General features: G+C 47.2%; 1 protein-coding gene across 1 annotated transcript; it reads left to right on the forward strand.

Annotated features, from left to right (window-relative positions):
- Positions 1–8,740: 8,740 nt before the first annotated feature.
- Positions 8,741–11,191, forward strand: LOC129601704 (uncharacterized). Its single transcript, XM_055500568.1, has one exon. It carries the CDS (start codon positions 9,865–9,867, stop codon positions 10,996–10,998), a length of 1,134 nt encoding a protein of 377 aa, XP_055356543.1. The 5' UTR covers positions 8,741–9,864; the 3' UTR covers positions 10,999–11,191.
- Positions 11,192–25,719: the final 14,528 nt, after the last annotated feature.

Consider the following 25,719-nt stretch of genomic DNA (forward strand, 5'->3'; position numbering starts at 1 on the left):
GGCTGAGACATTGGATCTCCAACGGATACTTTATGAAGCGCAACTTCAAGGAGGAATCCGAGATCAGAGCATGTCCGACGACGACCAAACTCAATTAACCCAAAAAATTCACGCCACTATCCAGGATAGAAACAAAATCTTGAGACAGTTGGTGGTTGAGAAATTGGGAAAGCAGGAGTTATGACAACTCCCGCAGGATTCGACCATCATAAAGGCAATTCAACTTCTCCGCCGTCCTCGCATCAACCCGGCAGCCTACATGTTGGAAGTTGAACTTCGGCCCGGACAGGAGGTAACCGAAAGATTCTCCACAGTAATGTCCGATAGCAGCGAGGATAACGACGAGATTAAGTCGAAACGATCGAAGAGATCTACGCCGAGACGCAGCAGATCTCCGGCTAAACAGATTTCGCTGAACCTAGCAGCATCCCAATTGACTAGGATGCCAACCGACCTTGGAACAACCACATCAATTCACACCTCGGAATATTCCGACAAAACCGAAGAAAACCCAAGAGGAGATGGACACTAGATCTCCCTCGGAAGCGAGAGTCGGATTACCAGTCGGAAAGTCACCACAAAGGGACGTGCCGATTTCGGTACATTCTGGTCCACATCTAACAGTTGATGGAACGAGACCGGAAAAGTCGACAATTCGACCGACTAAACGAACTACAGAAAAGGAGGTGCCACTACAGGACGAGTCACGCGAATTTCATGACCACCCGGCCTTACAGCACGTCAAGGGCTTGACGAGGTCGGAGCAGGACGTCTGCGTTGACATGGCATTCCCGGAAGACAGGGAATTGTGGCATATGCTGAGAATCCGACGAGTCAACTTAGTAGGAAATACTAAAGCTGTCCGTCGGGAAAACGACCGACTAACGGAGAAGATGGCTGAAGTCATGAAACGAACGGGTAAAAATTATCGGGCGGAAAAGAGTCGACCGAAAGCATTACAAGATGCCACCCCGACTCCGACTCCCAAGTCAACCGCTAAGACGACATCACAACTCGTCGTCAAGATGAAATTTCCTCAGCCGACCCGAGCACCGTCCGTGCAGATCGACGATGATCCGACTTTAGACGCGCGAGTCATCAACTCGGCCAATTCGAAGAGGTTGTCAACGGAAAGACAAACGAAAGGCTAAGAAGGAAGCAGCGAAACAAGTCGCCCCACTTAAACTTAAGGAGACAGCCAAGGAGCCGACCAAACCGAAGTCGGACTCCACAGTGGAAACGCCGAAACCTAACCCGGCCAAGCGGCATAAGTCATCCGATGACCTCGACATCTCCGGCGCCGGACCACAAAAGGCCGAGCGTAAGGAGAAACCTGTAAAACCACAGGACGCCGAGGCAACGGAACGAAGATTTTAAGAACTGTTGAAAGCGGCCGGCACAAAACCGACCAAGGATACGACGGAACCTTAGCCTTCCACATCGAAACAGTCCGGTGAAGAACCCGACCAGATCTCGGACCTCGAAGATAAGGCCTCGATCTCCGACCATGGAGACGGTGACCCGTACTAAGGTTACAAGGGCGACTTGAAAGAAATCTTCAAGCACGGAGCAGACACCGACGAGTCACAGTGGCCGGCTCCAGACGACGTGCGCCAGCGTCTTTCGGACGAACAACCGGACGACCCGGTTGACATCATAATCCGTACCGTCCGAGCACATGTTGAAGTAGTACGGAGCATCGAAAACGCCAGGAAAAACGGCGCCGATGTTTACCAGTCCTTGGTGCGAGACCTATCGACCAACATCCAGTCCGGAGGTGAAACAGGAGCTTGCCTGACGCACCAGTTTATGATGCAAGTCGTCGCATGGACCCTGGATTTTGGATTAGCGGTAGCCGTACACCGACAATGGGGACGGATGGCTGAACTGCTCCTACCAGACGTCATAAAGGCGCCCAAACGCAGCAGCGGAAAAAATTCGGACGACATACCGACAAGAATTGTACGGTGCATTGGATACATCCGAAATCCCCGTGGACCAATATTGGTCCAAATTGCTCGTGTACATATATAACGTGATGTGCACGAACAGGAAGGGGAAAATTGACGACATCATCAACAACATACTAACGGACCGTATCGCATCCATGGTTGAAGAAAACACACTTCAGACGACCAACGCGGAACGCGACGTACCCTTACGGTACACTGTACCTGGATTCATACCGAAACATTATTGGCGTGAATTCAACTTTCGGATGTCGTACGTCAACAGCGACAAACCGCCGGAAGGCACGGAAATGATTGTCGAGAAATAAAGTGAGACGAACGAACAACCGTCAGGCGAAGCAGCCGACACGACATGCTGCATATCGCTAGATCATCTGGACAGTCGTCACAAAGACGAATCCAAGCTCGACCTCGACCTCGTGCACCTTTCGAACCGGTAACCTACGTCAGCACGGCATCAGCTCCAACAGGACGAGCAAGCACGGCGAAACAGACTCTGAGCCCGCGAATACGCGCATGAGGAGCTGGAAAGTATGGCCCAGCTCTTCATCACCGACGCCCACCCGGCCTTTGGCATCACCGCAGCACGAACAGCATTGGACTTACTCCAATATTTCCCAGAAGGGGAGATCGACCTCGCTCCTGACGGTACTGCAGCGTTCCTGCGATATATCTTTGCAGCACGGATTGGCAATTACTTTTGCCATTACACCCTATACGGACTTTACCAGAACCAGCAGAAACCAGCGGCCTTGTAAACCATCGTGGCCCAACTTGGCACTCCGATGCGGAGCATCAGCCAAGCCTTCTCGATGCGCGACCTGCTTTACACCCACGAACGGTATGCAGGAAAGTATGGTTTCAGCGAGGATTACATAGATCCTTATGATGACGCGACGAAGTTCATCAGCTGGTACCGAGAACGCAAAGTTCTCCCCAGCGGACTTACTTCAAACCCATACGAAGCATGGATGTCGGACGACTTGGCACCGGGCGCACGACCGTTTGCGCTGAAGCTTCGAAGACAGGCGGCTAAGGAGAAGGAGACTCGAGCCGACCGTTCTGGCCAGGAAACGGATGAGACAGACGATGCGTCTCAGCGGAGTGGCCCGGCGACATGTAAACCGTCGTCGTTACATCCACATCACCGACCTCGCCCAGACGACGACCAAGAAGATGATTACTTCGGCGGCGACCCGCCGGTCCCTGTCGAACTCGGATAGGATCAGGTTCCAACATTGGAACCTGATCCCCGACTCGGAATATCGGAGCGGACTCAGATTCGACCACAAAGGTCCAATATGGTCGAGAACCGACCTGACTGAGAAACAGTCTGGCTGAGAAACAGCACCGTCGAGAAACGCTTTCGGAATGGATACCTTTCTTAAGTTCTTTATACAGAAATCGACTAACCATGTTAACCGCGGAAGTCAACGATGACTATGCGATTTGAGCTGGCCACAAAGGTTGGCCGGATTATTTGGTCGGACCCGGAAACGAGTGGTCAGACCTGGGTATTTCGGTTCTTTCACCGTACCGGTACGTCCCCCGAGGAATCCCCTGGACCGAACTGGGCAAACGGACCTCAGTTCCCCCAGCATGGCAGGAACAGATCGTAACCACATCTGCTAACATAACATACCGTGAACCACGTTCTGTTACCACTGGAGCCAACAGAAGCCCGAATCCGCGTTACATGGAGCGAAGATTACTCTGGCCAACCGACTCCGGAGTATAGACCCAGAGGATTACGCTAACATGGCGCGAAACACGTCGCTGCGGGTGTTTTACACCATGTTTGCCGAGCACCCGTGGCCAACTTAGGAACCGGGTAAGCCGACCAGCGATCTTCACCACTGGAATCAGCGGACATCCCTCGGCCGAGCTTCCAACAGCGCAGAGCAATTAACTTGATTATAGGAACATAGGTCGACCACAAAGATCGACCTTATACCCAGCCCACGTAGTCAACTTCCGCAAACCGTGAATGAAATTACGATTTACTACACTAGCCGACCACAAAGGTCGGTTTTGGGAAATTCTGCAACGACGCAGATCGCAGAACCACGATCGCTACTTTAAACTGATCACAAAGGTCGGTTGTGAACTTGGTAGCCTCTGGAAAATAACTGACCCAGCCGATCACAAAGATCGGGCATGATGACATCTGGAACGGATCGGACATGGAAGCATGAAGAAGACGCAGACCGCGCCGAAAACCGTCTAAAGTCGTACCGGATTCTCCGTTGAACCCAGAGCTACAGACCCTGTACCCGGAGTCCAACCGACGTCTCCCCGGAGGATATCGGATTCAACAGCCGATTTACCGACTACGCGCGCTTCAAACGTGCTGCCATTCCTTGAAGAGGAGCAACGACGGTTTAGGTGGCTACTGGTGTATCAACGACTCCGCCGCCAACCTGCTTCCCCATGTCTCGAATGGAACATCGGAAAAGCACGACAACAAGTCGGCAGAGGAATTAGAAGTCGGACATCGACTTGCCTGCGAAAAACCCCAGCTTTTGGACGTATGGAAACACACTTGATCCGACCTTGGAAGTCGGACATAGCCGACCTTGGAACATCCACATGGATACCCGACCTAAGGTCGGATAAGTTAGCCGACCAACATGGGTCGACTAACTCAGTCAACATGATCGAAGAAAATGGATAATCACCTCGTGATGGACGAATCCGACCTAAAGGGACTTGTTAAGCCCCATAAGGGCACACCAGCGCAGGTTAACTTTGTTCGACCATCGGTGGATAGAATAACCGACCTCGGGTCGGATACCATTATGACCGTTATGAGTGGGATACCATTATGAGTCGGATACCATTATGAGTCGCACAACATTGTGCCCGACTACAGGTCGGATAACAACAGAACGTATCGGGAGGAAGTCGACCGGACACTTTCATGGAAGAAACCAAAGATTTCCGACCGGACCTTCGAGCAAGTTCGACTCGGATAACCCCATAACCAGGCTCGTGGTAGCATATTTAGCGGTTTTACGACCACTTTTGAACGGAACTGCTGTCCTTGACGACCACAAAGGTTGCATAACTTAAGCACAGCTTTTTCCGACCTGAACCTCGGAATTCGGAAGATAGCCGATTTCCATGCCGCCGGTCGACTTACCGATAGTCCGACCTTGGTCAACCGACCTCGGTCTAATTCCCCCATTCAGAGAGGATGCTTCGGCATTTGCAACAGCAACAGTGCCTCTCTCTTTCCAACGGACGGATACGAGTCGGAAGTAAGTGCGAATCATGCTTATCCGACCTCGGTGATTGTAACCGGTTACGACGGGTAACTCGGGAACCGACGCCCCGGACCCAACTTATCGGATGAGATTGGACAGGAGACCCCGTGGCGACTCAAGCACCCCGTGGACGTCATCCTAGTCGGAATAGGACCCCCGGACAGATTTTTGCATTTTTTTTAGAACTCTTTCCTAACAAACGGAATTGTATTTTCTAGTTCGATCTCTTTGACAAATCTGTTCTACCTTTTGCTCACTGGAATGTGAAAAAAACTTTATTTCATATTTTTCTTTCGCGCTGTATAACTTTCATAACATTTTTACATTGTTCTCCGATGCCAACCGACGCAACAAGGAAGCCAACAGATGCATCACCGGCCCAACGAAACGCACAAGCGCCTTCCGTATTTTTCAACCGTGAGCTGCTTGCATCTAACGGGTTCGGAGGTGAAGCACGGAACGGTCGACCGACACCGAACTCTCTGCTGCCAGAGTACGCGTACCGGCGACCCCACAATAAGTCTAACCGGAGAGTTGCGCGGTCCTGGTGCGGTACCGAGTCTGACCATCCTTCGCGGGAGCTCGGATTCCCGCACAGAGGCATGTCAGGCATACGAGCCTGTGCGTGGTGCGTACCGCTCACAGAGAGCATATATGCACTCACTTACCTGCTGCATCGCCTATCTCTTGTACGTACGTGCCACGCTGCACTGCACTCATCCACTGAAGTGGATATACCGCGTGCGCCACACTGAGCTGTACTTGCTCTCTCGTCCTTCTCTCGCAGTACTACTCAGCGTTCATACGCTCGCGTTGGGTGGAGTCCAGTCTTCGCATCACACAGCTGAATCAGGTCGTGGCCTGCATCGCGCACGTGCTTGCCGGCAGGATTCATTCAACACTTACTCGCCAACGAGACGCTCAAGAAGCCTGTTTAGCATACACTTGCTAAATTTGGCCACACGTGCCTTTGTTTTTTCTTCCTGCTAGTACGCAATATTGTCAGCTTTTATTGTCTAATAAAGACGCATCGTGAGCTCATCGCCATTGTCCGTTACAAGGTGTGTTTATTATTAATTTTTCAAACCAAGAAAGCTTGTGGGCTAAATTTAATTAGGCGAAATTTATTTCCTTAACGCCAGCACACGATCTGGGTTCAGACCAACGCCCAGGCAGCAGACTCGTAATGAACAGGAAAATGGAGCACTGGCATTCGTCGAGCGGAGGAATTAACACTCCAACCTGTTTGGCTTCGACACATCCCACATCTGACTTACTATCATTACTGCTCCCTGGTTACAGCGCCTTGGAACTGTGGAAGTAAAAGCGCGTCTCCCAGATCTTCCCGAATCAGCCTTTCGCAAAGCACAACGCAAATGGGACCTCCCGCTGTGCAATGTGTCTTTGTGAGTTCTGCTGGACATTTTTCGCGACGACTAGGTCAATCGTGCTCGCTTAATGGCTCGATCAACATCGGAAGCAGGCCTATAGTTGAAAGCCTTACCTTCCGCACTCATTGGTAATCTCCCTGACAAAGACATACTGAAGATTTTAGTCGGTCTGATACTGGCGTAAATGTCTGCGAGCCGCATTCACGAGGGAAGTTTTACAAGTCCGAGGATGTGTTGGCCACCAGGTTCATTCTGCTCCTTTTCCGCTGGGAGACACGCAAGCCACGGTGGTTTGAATAGAATTGTGTGTACATCGTTAGTGTCAGCCATCACCCGGCACAGCTGGAACCCCGTGGTGCCGTACATCCCACACGTCCCATCGTCGTCCAGATGGGTACACACCGTTTGCCTGGAAGCGCGGTATATGCCTGGCATGAGACGTGACCTGCGTGGATATCGCTGCGCTGTCTCAACTGAAATCCACGTCATTTATCGCAGGAGCTGCTGCTGCACAGGCCGAAGATAAACAAGTACGATTGTACTCGTATTTGGAGGGTAGTTATGTCTTCTCTCTACTAGTTTGCGAAACTCTTGGGCCATGGGGGAAGCTAGCCATACTCTTAGTGAACGAAATCGGCAAATACTGTACCTCCATACGGTTGAACTTCGCTCCCATGAATTTTTCCGCCACCGGTTGTCATTAGAAATTCAGCAGGGCAACGCGGTTTCACTACTCGTGGAAGTAATGTGGAGCCTGTCCGAGATCCATACTATTACCTTCTGATAATTTTCTTTTCGCCTGCGTGCAACAACCGCATCAGCTTTGCGAATTCAGTTTCATAACCGTTCTCTCCCTGCATCTTCCATTTTCTCGTGCATTTTGGTCACATTGAAAAAGCGCTTTCCTACATAAATAACTGCTAAGCAAACGACTGGCTTGTTGATTTGTTTTCGTTGTCGTCAGGTTATCAAAACAAACCGAAATTTGTAGAAAATTTTAAAAATTATGTGACAAACGTGGAAAGCCGGTTCTTCTGAATTGCACCCACTTGGGTCTCAGTTAATTTGATTTTATGGAAATTACAAGTACTCGCACTAGTGCTTATGATTCGAAGTTCATAAGCAAAGTTTTTTTAATTTAAGTTTATCAAAATTTGAGATAATTCGACGTGAACCACAGGTGTGCATTTTAGATCGAATGTTCACCGTTCCAAAGCGCAGTACGAATACTTGCGGCTGTTAGTACCCGGCCATTACACGCTGAACCTGCTCCTTTCCTACCTGCAGGCTTATAAACACTGTTCGTCTACTGGAATTTTTTAATCGCTCGTAGACGTTTCCCTTTTCTGCATGCGTAACCTTTTTCTGTTTTTCTCTTGTGACCGGAACCGGCAGACAGTATTCTATTTTTGTTGAATTAAAGGACCTTCAGTGCGCTATGATCAATTACTGCAGGCTTTTTAACCAATCAGTTCACTGGCTCTTTTCATGCTGGTCTTCTTGGTTTTATCTCTTTGCAATGAATTGTATGAAAACATTGGCTCGATTGCGCTCTGTCTGTCCATGCTTTAACACGAGAAAATCCAACGTATCTTAAACCTGAGGCAAACTCCCTAGCTCCGCTGTACGACGGCGTGGTTGCGTATCGCACCCTGTGATTTGTGAATAGTTATCACCCACGCTAGGCTCAGAGTCACTAAGGAATTTCAGCACACTCCGACTTATCGTAAGTTTAACTTACGATAAGTCAAAACCATGAGTAATCACATTTGACTCACAGAAAAACTATCCAATAATGCGATAACACAGCATCGGTAACGGCTGCGATATATGAATGCCCCAGCTTGTGATACACCGTCTACAGCGTGTAACACGCGCAGTTCATGGATAAGTCAACGATGCCCAACGGAAAATCTAGTCGAGACTAGATTTACCGTTGGGCAATGTTGCCTTAAAGTGGGCATGTGTTGACTGTTGCAACAAACCAATGCACAACGCTTGCGTTATCTCGGAATGACACATAGGAGCATGACGCACAGTCCGTTGGGCTGCATTATCATAAGGCAGTCAGAGCTGAAAGTACCTACTGGCATTCTGATAGACTACTCCGACTTGTCCTTCTACTGAGTTGTAATGGACACCATGGGAACACAATGATTTTTCTCCAGTGTTGGGACGGGGTACTTGTCGAACTCCACCAACACGGTGTACAGCAAGGTATCCGCTTGGTGTACCTGGCGAATATCACATCGCTTACACAACCGCGCGTGCATAACCGATGTGACGATGTCCCGTACCTAACCATGAACATATTCGCGTACATAACCGAGCGCGCCGTTGACCATCCCTTGTTTGTTTAAAAACTCGTGATTATTAGTGCCAGGCGGAGATTTTCATGCGAGCACGCGTGCCATCCGGGAATGTTTACGCTTTCTTCGTCTGGGAAAAAACCTTAAAGGTTTTAATAATTTCATTACATATGGAAGATCTTTGAAAGAGTGCTGTTAAGACCAGTTTTATTATTGAGTGCTCCATACTTATACTCGCAGTGGTAACACTTATACAGCTGCGTTGTTGGTACAGTTTTGACCTCATTCCCGAATCGCGGTGATTTAAACCAAGCTAAGCCAACATCGCAAGACAACATTTTGGACCCCTGGGTCGGTGTCCTGCGATTCGAGCAGCGGTTTCACCTTAACACCAAAGCTCGTGATCTAGACTGCCAAAACCGGATTCCGTTATTTTTACAGAAAGTGTTACGTGATAACACAAACGATGTCTTATGAAACAGTCCACGTTTACAGCGCGGAAATATGCTCAGAGCGTGAACTTTGAACATGTGAACATTCTTGCGGCCACATGCGAATCATATTCGGCACGAAGGTGTCTGAGCTACAGCAGCTGTGCCTCATGAGATGGCTTCGCAGATCGTTTTTGTAGGCGTACGGCTTCATATAGCTAACAAAAGTCAACTGTTTAATTAAACCATAAGATATGGTTAAATTTGAGACGCGCTCTTAAAATTTTCTTTATACAATTAGCGGCTCTAGCATAGCCTGAAGTGAAGCGCCGTATTGAGAGCCATCAAAGTGTTTACGTAACTGCGCGTGCGTTGTTCTTTTAATCGACCAATGAAGCTGGGCGTGCTTTAGCTGAATTCGAAAGTAAAGAATTTTGTTTCCCTCAATTCAACGACAGCAGTGCGGTAACCTAACAGCGTACCCATAGTGTTTAAATATGATATTCACGGGAGCTGCATCGAAAGTGCACATTCTGATAGCGATAACGCTCATGCCATCAGCTTATGGTAGTTTTGGAAATTTTGATCACTCTACTATGAGTAGTGGCGCACCACAGGGCGAAAAAACCGAAAGAAGCTTTCGGTGGCGCATTTCGATTTGCGCTATGACTAGAAACCCAATCGCCTATACAATTGAATGGATTTTTTTCCACTATAACCAGGGCGTTGAACATTTTTTGTTATACGATGATATGAGCGACAATGATGTTTTAACTTTACCTGTACTCTTACAAGAAAATGGATTTCACGGACTGGTGGAAATTTATCCGATCAACTTCCTGCGACAAAACAGAAAGAGTAACCATGGATATTTCGATCACTATGCCAACCAGTTTCCAATGATCGATCACTGCACTAACAGACTTCGCCGTTTGACTGAGTGGCTTATGATAATTGATGTGGACGAGTTCGTTTATTCTACGAAACATGGCACCATCCTAAAATTTTTGGATCACGAAGCTAAATCCAAAGACCGTATAGATGTCACAGCTTACTCAGTTTTAGCAGTCCGTTTCGGAACAGCTGGGTTAAGCAAAGACTTCCGCAGCAGGATTTGGTGGGATCCACATGAACAGTTTACAGTCCTTCAGTATGTGCCGATTAATAAAATAAAAAATGGATTTCCTTTGTTAATTGATCGCTGCCGGTTTCGAGCCCCTCATCCGGATCTCGAGAAAGATTTTCAAATCAGACAAACGCAGATTTGCGGAAACGACAGCCATTTGTGCACCCACGCTATTGGGAAGTCTCTGTATCGCCCAGAAAATTGTTCCGCCCCTTACGTGCATTTCTGTAAAAATTTGACCGGTAGATCAGTTCCATTACTGCTGGATGACTTGAGAGTTGACCATTTCGCATGGTATTCTGAAGAATACTCCAGAGGATTGAGTCCGAGTCTTCATGGACACAAAATAGCCAGTTATCAGAAGTTCGATAGAATTTGGTTTTCTTCTGTACTGGATGAAGGAAAGATTCAGCATATCGTTTTGCTTCTGCAAACAATTGATAAACTGCATCCAAAGGCAGCACCAGTTGCTGTTTCAAACATTACTAAAGAGCTACCGGTATGAAAGAAAAAATAGCTCACCATAGCAGCGTTCCTCAAAAGAAAAAATGAAAAGCCTTTACGACCTAAGTAGTCAGCAAAACCTGGACACCTATAAATGAAGTTTAAAATCCTTTCTCTCAAATAGTGGATTTTGTTTTTGATCAGTGTCAAGTTCTACATAAATTACGGAATTTGCACATCGCTCACGATATCACTGCACTACTAGGACCTAGTTGTGCAAACGCAGGTCGGAAGGGGCTGTTTGAAACAGATAAGAGTCTGGGCATGAACTTTTAGAGAAGCATACGTATTTTAAATCAAAAATGCATTACCTATTTCTCTATTGTGCTGCTGCTGAATTTTCAGTCTTTAAGAATAGCGGGTTAGTTTTATTGTTTACACTTTACCGTCTGCACACAATCTGGTTTTACAATTTAAATCCAATCTGAGGCAGCAGACACGGCATACACAACCACGCATACTTATAAATGTGCTTTGTCTGTCGGGACAAATCTGCTTATAACCGACAGAGAATGCCATATCCTGGATGTTGTCATATTACCTTCTAATGGTTTTTATTTATTGGTTTCCTTTGTGTGCAACAACAATGATTATTCACTACGATTACAAGTTCCAAAAACAATTCTTGTTTGTAATGGAGGATCACCATGCGGAGATGCCCAAGCTGGACATAACAAAGTACAAGAAATGACGTCAGCTTCGCCTCCGCATTTCTTGTGGTCCTAAGTGGGTCTGTATAGGTATACCGTATACGTATTAACATCTTGGATTCTGGCGTAGCACAGTTAATGAACTCCAATAGTGCGAAAAATTTAACCTGGCGGACTGTGTGCACTGGTAGTTTATGAACCAAACTTTGGTTACTCACTCATTTAACGGGCAGTGTGCACTAGATAGCAGTGGTAGTTTGGTCACTCATTCACCTAACGGGAAGTGCGCACTAGATAGCGGTGGTAGTTTGGTCACTCATTCAGTGTAATTACGAGTATTTTGTGTGTTGGGTCAGTGAAATGAGTACTAATTACCTCGTAGTGATTCGTACTATATTTTGCACAATTGCATTTTACGATTTGAATGCCTGTCTGGGTACATGATGCAGATTTTTGTCAGCGATTTTCTGATTGAAAGATTTCTGATCAGCGTAATATTTTCGACGTTTCCCCGAAATGGTTAACAGTAAGATGAAAAGGTTTTACGTTTCACGCATTTTCTTATGTTCGACAATTAGAAGTGGGTAATCAATATTCAATCCCATAAGACCCAATTAATCCCTTATGGGATTAGCCGAATATTTGTCTTCTTTGAGGTCACTTATTTTCAAACATAATATTTTTAACGTAGCAACAGTAATTTCTTAAGTATAGACATACTATTCTTAAGTATGGATGAACTTTAACTTTACATGGCAGACCCGGCTTGTGGAGGTGATTTGTTTGGTCGTTTGAATGCATTTTCGAAAAAAACGAACACCCTCTGGCCGCGTTTTAGAACATGGGCTTTCCGATGATAGCAGTGGTTTTTGTTAATTCGGTCTGGGATTCTGGCATTGGTGTATGCAATTTTTTCTGTTCGTGGTAATAAAGCTCTAGAATATATATAAACCGCTGATATACGTATTTCATAGTTTTAGTTGTTTGTATGTGTCTGTAGACGTGACGTTTTCCCACCAAACCAATCACCGGGTTTTAACCGAGAACTTCTCCGCCCGCATGAGCTAGACAATGTGCTACATTTTTCGGCACAGAAATCGGCGAGATGTTTAACTCGAGCGCATACATTTGTTTATTGCAAGATCAATCAGGCGAAGACATATCAAAAATCGAACTTTCAGCGATTAATTTCGATTTTTGGTTCCAGGTAACGTGCGGAACCGCCCGTACGATGCACAGAATCTTTTCCGCCCGAACCAAGCCGTACATTCGTTCCTAACCAGCCGGCCTTTCGTGATCTCCTTGGACGCCTGGACCTCAACAGATCTCGTGTTGGCGCTACAACAACCACGAGTGCGACGCGCCCAACTGTAGTTTCTCCTTATATTTGCCGGTGAAAGCATGGGAGGCACCACTGATGGTAAGTGTGTCGTAAAAGCCACAACCACTTAACAGATCTCGTGTTGGCGCTACAACAACCACGAGTGCGACGCGCCCAACTGTAGTTTCCCCATATTTGCCGGTGGTGCTACGGGAGGCACCACCGATGGTAAGTGTGTCGTAAAAGCCACAACCTTCCAATCGGCCCGCCATAACACCTGTACAGCGCTGGATTCGGCCAGCGCAGAGGAAATGGAAACGGCTAATTTTGCTGCGCGTCCTGATGCAGCAACGGGTTAGTTCCTTTAAACTGTTCTACAAACGTATCAGACATTTTTTCAAAATTATAGCCGTGCTGACAGCAACGATGATGTTAATAATAATAAACTTAGTGGTGTTAATTCTTTTGCGTACAAATCGGACTGTAATGCGGATTTACTGTTATGTTGCAATCTCACGCGGCATGTTACGGAATAGGAGTATGAGCGCAGGCGTACATTGCGTACGCCCTCGCTTGGCAGTCTGTTGTGTTTTGTTGCGCCCCCGCCTTACATGTGGCGAACACATGGTATTCTGTGTGCAACCGCACATTGTAGCGGTTACGTGCGCTTGCTGCAGTCAGAAATCCGACGTTATCCACGAGGAATTTCTGTCGAAATTAGTCACGTTATAAATTTCTAGCAGTGACGTATTGTTTTCGCTTTTCCATAGCGTAGACGTTATAGCATTGCCAGATCTGTTTGGTAGACGGAGTTACGTTAACTCCGATTCTACGGCGTGAATCCTGCCAGGTTCCCGCCTCATATGGTAGCAGAGTTTGTGTTCTCCAGGATATTTGCAGTTTTCCCGTCCAAAACGGAGTGGAAAAAGTGTGCGAGGCAGTGCTCGCTGATGAAGCAGTCGGAGAAGGACGCGCGGATCAGTCACAGAACTGAAGAAGCAGTGTCCCTTCCTAGAAGAAGGCACAGTAGTCGTTCTGTCACGGTCAGAGCTTCGTAGAAGCTTCTGACTGGAGGGGCACACGCGCGGAAAGCGCGAACAAGAAAGCCAGAAGAGGCAAGAGCCCGAAGGGGGGGGGGCACGAGTGCGTTTCACTTTTGGTCAGTCGGGCGTGTCACCTGCACGACGCTTCGTAGGAAGGCGCGCGCACCAAGCCGCGCTCCCCAAAAGGGTGGTCGAGCGCCCCTGCTGCAGTTATCGCCACGGCTCAGCAGAAGACCCGCAGCCAGCAAGCTTTCTGGTCGACGCACCGTTGCGTCCCGTCGATACGAGACGGAACGGGTTAGCGACTGGCGCAGGAAAAGTCAGTATAATCGCTGGAAGATCTTCGGGAGGACGCGGAAGGACGCGCAGGATCGATTTCTGGATCACAGATACCAGTAAGGCTAGAAAATATTTCTTAATTCAGCCATTGGCTCATAGGTGAAATCATTAAATTTCACTGATCGGTGATGAGCTGAGCGAAGAAGTCGGCGGTACTTTTGCGCACGGCGCGCTAGCAAAAATTTTCAGTTTTCGATGTGACGTCACTCTGCCTTGTAAATGGAAAAACAACGTATCTGATTAGTCGATTACTAACGCTGTAATTGGCGCAGCAGTAAACCGATAGTTAGCATAGCAGTCAGCCAATAAGAAGCTGTGATTTAGAGTCAAGGCGGAGATTTTGCGCACGGCGCCCACGAACGTGGCGTGGGTAGCTGAAAAGTTTTTCTGAGTCGACTGGCGAGATTGTGACCATCACCACAAATTTTGACGGAAATGATAACCTTTATCGAAAATGATTAGAAGTAGATTTTATGAGAGCTTTAAGTTTGGCCGAGTAAATTTCTAATTAAAAACCAAAATACGTTAGTTCAGCGTTTTGATCAAAGCTGACAGTGACCTTTAACTAGAAAAAGTCCCAAAACTAAAAAGTGACCTTTATTAACTTGAAGTAAGGGTTAAGCTGAAACGGCTGATGAATTTTCTGAGAAGAGCCTTGCTGAAGGAGGTGACCTTAGAGAGGGACCTTGTCAGATATCTGAAAACGAAAATGACCTTTATAAAGGACTTTAGCTTTTTTGGAGGCAGCGTGACCTTTAGCAACTTAGCTTGTACAAGAAGGAGTGACCTTTTAGACAGCGCTTGTTTCTGTTCACGTGTGAAAGTTCGCGTAACGTAATCTAGCACACGTGTGAGAGACCTTGACCGCATCGTCCAAGATATCCGATCACCCAAAACAAGCAAAAACATAGATCAAGAAAGAGACGGTAACGAACCGATCTCCTCCGGCAGTTCTCAGGGAAAACGGTCTAAGAACTCGCAAGGTGCTAGTGATCCCTACAAAAGGGAATTAAAGCCGTACAAACGGCCAGTGGAACACGATCGGGCAACTCTAGCTCAGATGACCTTTGCAAGAAAGGACTCCAAAGGCTCAGAAACCACATACCAAACGGCTCTGAAAGCGATTGAAAACCAAGAAAGTTGGAGTGACGGAAGTGAAGAAAACTCCGGGCGACATACCGGAGGCGGCACGGTGGACCAGTCAAAGGTCACCGATGAGTTACCGGCGGTCGAAAAACGAAATCAAGCAGACCTGTAGGCCGAGACCAAAGGAATGTCACGGTCGGCCGAAAAGGTCAATGAGGAAACCGCGGATCAGCAAAAGAAAGGAGACGACGAAGTCAGTCTGAAGGTCACCGAAGGGGGTGACGAGTTCAACGGCAACGGGCTGTGGGACGAAGGAAAGGTCAAAGCTGATGACCATTCAAATAGCTCAATGGACTCGAGAGAGCAGCTGGATGTAAATGGTACCAGCTTCGCGTCAAGCGATGAGAAATACTTTACCGACGATGAAGATGATACGATAAAAATGTTCCATACTGAGATGAAGGAAGCTAATCTAACGGATGGAATGATGAAGACGAATTTTAACGAGAAGTTGGAAGAGACCTTTGAGGGAACGGCGTCAGGAAGAGCTGACAACGAAAGGACACCAACACCCAAAACTCCAGTATCAAGCGACTCGAAACGAAAGGTCAGGAAGCTGGAACAGCTAATCGAAACCAAAGGTGAGCAAGCATCACTCGCGATACAAGAGCATCGGAACAGAACGTTCGAGCTGGAAGGACGAGCGTATGCTTTAGAACAGGACAGGTCAGCGCTCGAAGATGATGCGCAACAATGGAAGGTCGGATATGAAGTCCAAAAGCAAATGGCAGAAGAACTGAAGAAACTAGTTAACGATAAGGACATGGAAGGCATACTCGCAGTAGATGACCTTAAGAGAAGTATGTCCGAGAAAACCGCGGAAAGGTCACGGGAGATAGAGGAACTGAAAGCAGAGAGTGAGCTTTTGAAGCTAAAGGACAAGGAGGCTGAAACTCAGCGCGGAGGATGCCTGTCGAACGCGAAGCATCAAAACGCTGCAAGACGACCTTAAGATACAGGACGATAGTACCAAAACACTGCAAGGAAGAGGAGCAAGAAAGAAAGAAGAGACAAAGCGAAGTGGAAAATTGACAAGGCGAAGTGAACAAAGCGAAGTTAAGCGAAGCGTAGTGAAGTGATGGCAAGAGACGCTGAAGTGGCTACGTTGAAAGACCAACTGAGCTCAGCTGGAAGGCAATACGGCAAGCTCGAGAAGGCAATGCAGAAAATTAAAGAAGAAAAAGAAGCCAACGAGAAGGGCGAAAATTATTCGACCTCTCTCAATTCATGGCGAAATGAAAAAGGTCACGACGATTAAGGCAGAGAACGACAGCCTTAAAAGGGAAAGGGATGACCTTAAAGGAAAGGTCAAGAAACTGGAGGACCAAAATAACGCTCTCCTAATATCAGTAAAGAATAAGGGTGAACAACTGGAGAAATACGAACCGAAACAACAGGAAAGGTCACCGACACCTCCGCCAAAGTACGGCACAGTCCACACTCGAGAGTTTAGCTGCAGTTTTTAAATGCCTGAACGGACGGGTATAGGAAATGGCAGAGACTACGAATCTTTCAAGAAGGAAACCGATAAAAGGTCAACCGAACGTACGAAGGGGTACTCGGGGCAATTTTTCGCCGGATCGTGGAAACAGACAGAGACCTTTGGCGGCAACTCAAAACAAGATGATACAGACGGAAAACAGTGAGAAACCTTTGTTCATGGAGACCCGGAAGACGCTGAATATCCTCGCGAAAGGCAGTCTGCACAGGACGGCATCGCGCAACATAGGGATCTACGAAAAAGGGATGAACGCGCGCAACTCCTGGCCGAGGCAGAACGCCTACGACGGGAACAATATGAGTTCCACGGATGGTGAAACAGATTGGCAGAAAGTCAAACTTAGTTGAGTACAACGGCAACCGAGACAGCCTTCTCGGTTGGATACGCCAAGTCAAGGAAACTAAAAGAGTAATCAGGATGACCGATGATGAGGTCATATTTGAAGTTGCCAATGTATTCAAAGGGGACGCCAAGGCATGGTTGTTCGACGGGGAACGAGAAATCCTCGGTGAAGGAATGTAGAGCTCACCGTCGACGAATGGATGATTAGATTCAAGGAAGAGTTCGGCGATCGAGACGAAAGGGCCCTGGCCTTACGTGAAGCCATGGCACGGAAGTTTAAAGTCAACGAAGAATCGCTTGATCAGTATTACCAAGCGATCATGCGCGTTAAATAAAAAAGAACCATCACTGAAAAACAGGCAATCGCCTTCCTGACTGACGGATGTAGAACTGATAGTGACGTTTACTGGGTCATGCAAGGGCAAACATTCTTGACTCCAGCGGACATAAAAGATTTCTTCCATACCTGGTCAGCGGGGGAAGACAAGTACAAGGTAACGAGAAAGAATCGGAATCGGGACGAATACGTCGTTGTCCGTTCAGGTCAGGTGGCAGAAGTCGGGAACGGGCGGCAGAACCTGTCACCCCAAGCCCCAAGATATAACGCGGAATCCCCAGCTCTAAGCAACCAAGAGTTGACCTTTAGGAACGAACGGAATGAACGGAGTGAAGGTCAAATGTCGTACGCAAAGATTGCAGACAAGCGGCAGTTCAAGAATCAAACAGGCCCGCAGTCGCGGCAGTTCAAGCGGCAGTCCAACAAGTAGCTCAACAGATGGCTTGACCAATGCAGAACTTGCAAGGAAATGCCCTGAATGGAGGGCCTGGCGGACAAGGAATTGCACAAGTGAATCCAGGCTTCGCTGGCCAGGGTTTTAATGGTGGTGGAAGAGGTCAAGGAAATCGCGGACCGCAAGGAAATCATGGAACACGATATGCATCACGAATTGATAGACACTTTTTGCGATGATCGGCGGATGGGTGGCCAACAACGTGCTGACATGCCAGAATTGCATGTACGGCAACCACCACACGCAGGCGTTCTCGTTCACGGAAACACCGTGGAACCATATTCAAAACAGGATCGTGTATGAACAATGGCTTCGATTGCGCAATAAAGGTGGTTGGCGACATGCTATGGCAAACGGATATGTCCCGCAAGCACGACAGGGAGGACGGTATGCTGGTCAAGGTGGCCTGGATTACGGCGGTGGTCATGGTGGCAACCATCAGCAAGGGAACTACGGCGGGAAGCGAGGCGGCTTTGCCGGAGGAGGCGCAAATGGTTTCGGCCAGCAAGGAGGCGGTTTTGATTTTGCCCCAGCGAATGGTGCCGGCCAGGCGCATGGTGCGCCTCAGCAGGGCATGAACCAGGGAAACGTTCAAGGTCAGTATACGCCAGTAAGCCTACTGATCGCCCTGAACCGAAACCACCAGACGTAGGAGAGCAAGTGCTCCGCCGCAGAGAAGGACCACGGCGCAAAAAGAAAACGGCGAAAAAAACGCAAAGATCCGGGGAAGAAATCTGAGGATTCCAGAAAGAGAGTAGAGTGTGCAGCAACTGAGCGCCAAGAAACACCCCAGGGGGCCGCGCAGTAACACCGGGCCGCGCAGTAACACCTGCCGGCAATTATCCATACAATTAAATTTAATTTAATTTAAACAATAGGTATACGTAATGCACATTAGTTTAATTAATTACGTAATTCATTAGCTTAAGCAGAGATTATACCGATTTCGACCTCTTTTGACTATTCTCGCTGGCGCAATGCGTGCGCTTGTGCTGCATCATAACTACTCATCTGACCTAACACTATGATATTTTCGCTACATGCATTGAAAGTCTGAAATTGGTTAGAGAATTTTAAAATGTAAAAGTCACTGATCAAAAGCCGTTATTTTACGGAAGCAATAACAATTCAAGCAGATTTTTGAAATTTTTCTTTCAAGCGTAGCGATGTTCCGCTAAAATGACCAAAGTTCTGTGGAGCGTTTTTCCAAAAAAACTCAACCATTCTTGAAAAAAACAAACTTTTACACTCAAAGTTTTCTTTATTTTTTTTACAGAATACGCAAACATTTTTCACAAAAACGCTCCACAATTCTTCTTGAAAATGAATTTTCTTGAATCTGATCAAATGTCAGAATTTTCTGGCATCTTTGAAAATTGTTATTGAGTTTAGAAGTCGATTTTGGAAAATTTTTCAGAAAGTGGCGAAGAACCTTCTTTTGTTCTGCGCTTTCCTTTGGTCTTACCGATTCTGCGCTTGCAGTGCCGCCACACTGAATGTGTGCACAGCGAAGACTGTGGACTTTGGCCACTCTTTCATGTGCACTCACGGGATAGCGCTACGTGTTTCCATTGTCTAGCGCCTTTGTTATGCGGCATTCGTCCTCACTGTGTAAACATGAGCCTTGTCTGGTCCTATTACACTTGCAATCTGGCATGGAATATAACAGCCACAAGGCATATTCCAGATTGAAAGAAAGCACATGTCGGTGCAATCTCTTTCACTAATTTTGACCACAGGTGGCAGTACTGTAGAAAGATACGCTAGCCCGCCAAATCGCTCCTGGTCGGCAACGAAAAAACTTGAATAAGTTTTTTCGTTGATACCTGAATCTACTCAACTTCGCCCAGTAATAGATGTAACTATACTTATTACACTGTAGAATTTTGAAAATTTCATTTTCAGTCTTGCTACCATAGTATAAATTCTCCTTAAACAATGGCTAATGTACAGTTTTTTAATTAACGAAATAAAAAATACTAGTATACAGTAAAAAATACGGCCAGTACAACTGCTTTATTGAAAAAATTCCCGCTGCTTTATCCCAGTCACCAAAATGCATGAAAGAATTCCGCGTACCACATTTGCAAAACATCACCCCCGTACCAAGCGTACAGCATTTAACACAATTTAACCCGGTACCGCGCGCATAACTAAAAACAACAAATCATCCCTGTCACCACGCGTGCACATAACAAGAAAACAAATGACACTGCAACCGCTTCGATGCATTTACGAAGCAGAACAAAACAACTACGCATCCACTCATTCCGAATTCCGCGTTCCGTCCACATCGCAGTTCTACTCAACGTCCTGCCGACAGTACAAGTATTAGTGAAATTAAAGCGTTGACAAATTCTTTAAATACTAAGGTAGTGGAACGCGTACAGGTTAGAACAAACGTTGTCGATTATGGGACTGCTTCGCAGTCATCTCGCCGGCTGGCACGCTAGTGATGCTGCCGTCCGCAGCAACAACAGCACCGTTTGGCTTCCGAACGCCACCCAGCAACTGCATACCCTCGGCGGGACCCCCTGCTTCACGTGGCCGGATGAAATCAATGCTGGCTGAAAACATAAATAAATGCGGCTCTGTTATACACCAAAAACTGAAAAAACAATTACCGTCGCTTGGTTGATCAGACGAGGCCGAAAACGATGACGACGAAGGATCCTGCGCAGCGGCTGGGCGCTGTCCACTACGTGCAGCATGTTCTTCAGCGAAGCGACGCCGATGTGCCGCTATCGCACGGTCATACGCTACAAGTGTTAACAACCCATAGAATTTTACATTTGCTTGGGTGTGTGTGTGTACGCGTTTAGCGCCTTACCTCGGCGACTTGCCAAGAAAGATGGTGAGCAAGCTGAAACGGGCGGGCCACTGGCTATACGCGGCTGTGAACAAGGCGTTGGCGGCTGGCTGAGGTTCACCCCATTAGGTCGTCCCAGGCAGATACGTTTTGCGCCTCCGGCACCACGACGCACTGCTAAACACATGAATGCAAAGTTAATCGTATGTACATGGTTAGTATTTGTACTCAGAACACGGTACCTGGTTGAACAGAGCGCGGTTGGGTTGGGCTCGATGTTCGTGGATGAGCCGGTGCGGTTGTTCGTGTACCGCGAGATCCACGCGCTCCACGTGCTGTACGTCCACGTCGTGCCCCGCGTGAGCAGACGGCAGTTCCCAGGGCTCTACTTGGGGATCGATTGCGCTGTGTTTCAGCCCCATACGTGCGGCCACGGGTCGGTACACCTTTTCCACGCCCACGAATTGCCCGTCCGGGCTGCGTACCAGGTCCACGCGTGCCAACAACAAAACAGTTCCATGCATAATTAAGAATTTAAAACAAAAGCATACGTTCACGGAGTCGGACTGGTCGGATTTGGTGCGACTTCGTCTTCGTCCGACGATGGCTCCAGTGCCCATGGACGCTTCTACCCAGCGTGCGCCGCAGGTTGCGCAGCTACGGCCGTTGCGGAACGCTGTGGTGCGGCAGCTGGTACATACAGGTTTTGGCGGCGCTGCTTCTGATAGTTCCGATATTTATCAATGTCTCCTTCTGGACTGAACCGGGGATCGTTGCGCCAGTTCTGCTCCCGTGCATATTGAGCAAGGTCAAGATCCCGCGGCATTAAGGTCACGCGCTGTGCATTATCAGCCGCTGCGGCACCCTTCTCGCAAGTCTTATTAAAGAGGAACTCCGTCTTTTCCTGTAAGGCAAATAGCGCAGCGGAGCGGATTGAAAAGTCAGGGCGCATGCTTTCCATGATCTCCCGCACGAGGCGCTAAAATGCCATGCGACCGCAAATTAACTCAACAGAATTCATTCGTTCGCAAAGTTTTCGCATGGCTTCGCGTCCAAGTCGGCGGGTCAAAATGCGGTCCGGGTCCGGCGCAAGTGTCGACGAGCCAGCTGGACTCACTGCACGCGCACCACTGTCAGCAGTCGTACCACTGGCACTACTATGTGGTGCATCTTCGTAAGGTTCCGCGGCATCGGACTGCCTAGCGATGTCCATACCGTCCTCGGGCTCCTCTCCAACACCCATTTCCTCCAAATCCGCCCGGTTGGCTGCCGCGTCTTCTTCGTCTGCTATTTCATCGCCGGCTAGCTTCACACTATCCGCCTGTGGAGTACGAACCGTGCTTATCATACGGTTCACGGCCGCCAGTGTGCTAGAGAAAAAATCGAATTTGGTTAGCACTAGCTTGCTGTATTATACACCATTATGCACAATGACTACCAAATTCGAATATTTCATTTGCACAATTGGAAGTTATTGCACCGCGTACTGCACCTCATCAAAGACTCGTCGCCGGTCTGTGCGGGGGTGTCTTGCTCACTGTGTCCGGATGTGCCAGCTTCATTCCCTTCTTTGTCGGAGGAGTCGCTGTCCCCTTTGTCCGTGGTCAGTGGTTTACCAGTCTTACGACGGATCATATGCTCCGTAGACGATGGGGGTGTGGTACGGGGTAGCCCGGTTGAGACGGGCAGCAGCTCCGGGATCTCCATGGAATCATCCATCTTCCACAAAAAAGATATTAATACTCATCAACAAATAAAATGCACCGAATACCTGCTCTAAACCGTCCTATACCATAATTGCTGTATATAAGTACAGTATATATGGATAGTGTAAAATTTCGAATTTAATAAGCAACCTGATCTACGAATATCTTAACTAGTATGTAATGCCAACGAAAATCGAGTTTTTATTTTTTCAACACAATCTGTACAGTAAAAAGTTTTTTTACACCGCAGAACGCAACGTATCACAAAAACAGAAGATCATCAGAAAATGGAAGAACAGACATCAAAAAGTCAATCTACAGAATCTATACAGAAACAAGTATGTACAAATTCAGAATTAATTTGTCCAAAAAGCATATGTACATTAATTACATATAGGTATGCTCATTGATCACCGACATTTCATTGCTCTCGTTTCTGAGAGCTTGTGCAAGAGGAGCCACGGTGCAACGGCGTCGAACGAACACCACGGCAGTGGATAGGGCCGCGATAAAGGCAAGCACACCGATGATGGCGTACACCACACTGGGCGCACTGAACGCTGAGTCGGGATCATCGGCCGGCGGCTTGGTCATTGGAGCAGGACCATGGTCGGTGACAGTGGATGTCACAGGGCTGCTGGGCGATATAACCGTGCCCGATTCGGTCGTGCTCAGCGCCACCGTTGTCGTGGCTGTGCTTGGGAGCCGTCCGCAGTCTGATAAGACCGTAAAGTTCACGGTCGGAGGCTCACGACAATCCAGAATCGCATTTGCACGGACATGAAACAGCCGCAGCCGTGGAAAAAAATGGGCGAGCGCGGTGTATGGGATGCCATACAGTCTGTTCTTCTGGATCAACACAATCTGCACCCACTTTTCCGGGGAGCGAAGTGTAGGCCCTGTGGTCAAGTCACGGCCGGCACAGTTGACCACGCCCTCCATGCGTTCGGACTGACAGTGGCCAAAGCAGCGCGTCCATACACCGGCGACGGAGATGGCCACTGACAGTACAAGCAGACAGGTGAACAGGCGGGGCATCTGCAACAAAATTCAGTTAACATTGCACTGACATGCACGATAACGCTTACGTGCACAGCTCAGACACAATCACTTACCCGCTGTACTGCGGACTAACCAAATACAACGTTAGAACGCTATCTTTTCACGAACTTTTCAATTTTTGTTTCATAGATTCTCGTGCGATTTCGAAAATGTCTTTAGAGAATGCTGCTAATGGTCTCTTTCCCGTAGCAACTGGGAAACGCATGATGAAGAACGAAGTCGTATACCACAGTACTGTTCAACAGGACGACGTGGTTATACTACAGGGTGTCTATCGTGATTTGGTGGCACGTTTCGAAGACGCACAGAAGTACTATCCCGATCTCACAATCGGTGTTAGAGTGCAGTTTGTGCAGGAAACCTCGTTCCGCCATCAACCGCTTGGAGAAGTAGCATTTGCACCATATCCAACAGAGGAAAAAGGCACTAATATCGCCTTCCGAGAGAATCCAACAAAACGTAATGAAGAAATTGGAAAGAATGGCGCCCTATTGTTCGCGATTTGGCACACGGTCGTATGCGTAATTATCTGAAGTACCAAGTGAAGAAATGGCGCGAAGCCTGCCCGAATGCCAGCTACCGCATTCAATAGGTTATTGCTTTTGAATGTCCCGACGGGAGCATTGTTAAAGCTTGGAATGAAACATGCACTGGTGTATGTGGGTTCACACCACCAGTACATCCATCTCGGGGCGACGAGTTTGACGGAAAGCCGGGTAACTTACTCATTTTTGACGATGCCAACTGATCAACCATGACTGGTAAGTTTTTGTTGTGCAAATTTAGTTTACAGTTTCTTGTTTGAAAACTATTTTATAATTTTTTAATTTTTATTCATATATATCATGGAACCTGAAACGCCACCGCCGATTCCCGTTGAGGAAAAGAACTCTCGTGGAATCCTCATATGGACTCTATTCTACGCCATACCGTTTGCGTTCTCTCAACTGTTTTGCTTAGTTGCTGTCACTGTTTTAAGAGTCACGGACAGATTTCCTATTCACAACATCATAATGCCCTTGATTTCGCTAGTTTCAAATGAACGTCGTTTGCTTCTCGGACGTAATAATGGAAGTGCAGTTGAATGATGTGTTTTATCACCCAACGCCTATATTATTAAGTGGCAATCCTGCTTCTGGTAGAACCACGTTTTTTGCAAATATTCCCCGATTAAAAAAACTTTTACGAGTTCCGGAACGGGTTTATTGGTTTTACAAGCAGTATCACTTTTTATATGATCAATTATTAAAAGAAGGATTTCCAATTACTTTTATCGAAGGTTTACCAGAAGCAATTTCCAAACCAAAATTTTTTAATAAATAGCAAGTTAAGGTTTGTGTGATTGAAGACTTGCACTTGGAAGAAAAAACGTGCAAACACGTTTTTTAAAATTATTTTGCAACGGCGGACGTCATTCCAAAACAACGGTTATCTACCTGACACAAAATCTGTTTTTTAAACTGCGTTTTGAACGGGATATACGGCTAAACGCAAAAGTTATTCTTTGTTTTAAAAATCCTCAGGACCGGCAGCAGCCTCAAATTCTGGACGTCAACTTTCTGCTAACAAACCTAATTATTTTATGGAAGCCGTCACGGTCGCTTCCGAGAAGCCTTTTTGTTATATAGTTATTGATTTGCAGCACAATATTAACGATCGATATCGACTGAAATCGTCCATTTTTGGCGAGCATTTTCCTGGTTTTACGGAAGTTTATATACCGGCATAATGGAGCGAAGTACAACCGTTTCCAACATTGTTTTATTGTCTTCCATAGCTAAAAAGCAAGTCAAAACTTGCAAAGGCTATCATTAAAAAATCGGAAGACACTCTGATTGATGCAATTTCTGAATGTGCTCTTCTAATTGTTGAAGGCACGGTTCCAGTTTCTGAATTCTCGAAAGCTCAACGGGTTCGACGTTTATTACCTTATTTGAAGTTACTGTCTAGAAAGCCTGTTTCCCGAAAAACTAAACGGAATTTTCTGTTAGCAAAAGGTTTTGCTTTATTGT

Source organism: Paramacrobiotus metropolitanus, unplaced genomic scaffold, assembly GCF_019649055.1.
Source record: "Paramacrobiotus metropolitanus isolate TYO unplaced genomic scaffold, Prichtersi_v1.0 Parri_scaffold0000266, whole genome shotgun sequence".
In the NCBI taxonomy this organism is placed as follows: Eukaryota; Metazoa; Tardigrada; class Eutardigrada; order Parachela; family Macrobiotidae; genus Paramacrobiotus; species Paramacrobiotus metropolitanus.

Excerpts from the sequence above, each read along its gene's own strand:
- LOC129601704 (XM_055500568.1), top strand. The coding sequence starts at position 9,865 with ATGATATTCACGGGAGCTGCATCGAAAGTGCACATTCTGATAGCGATA.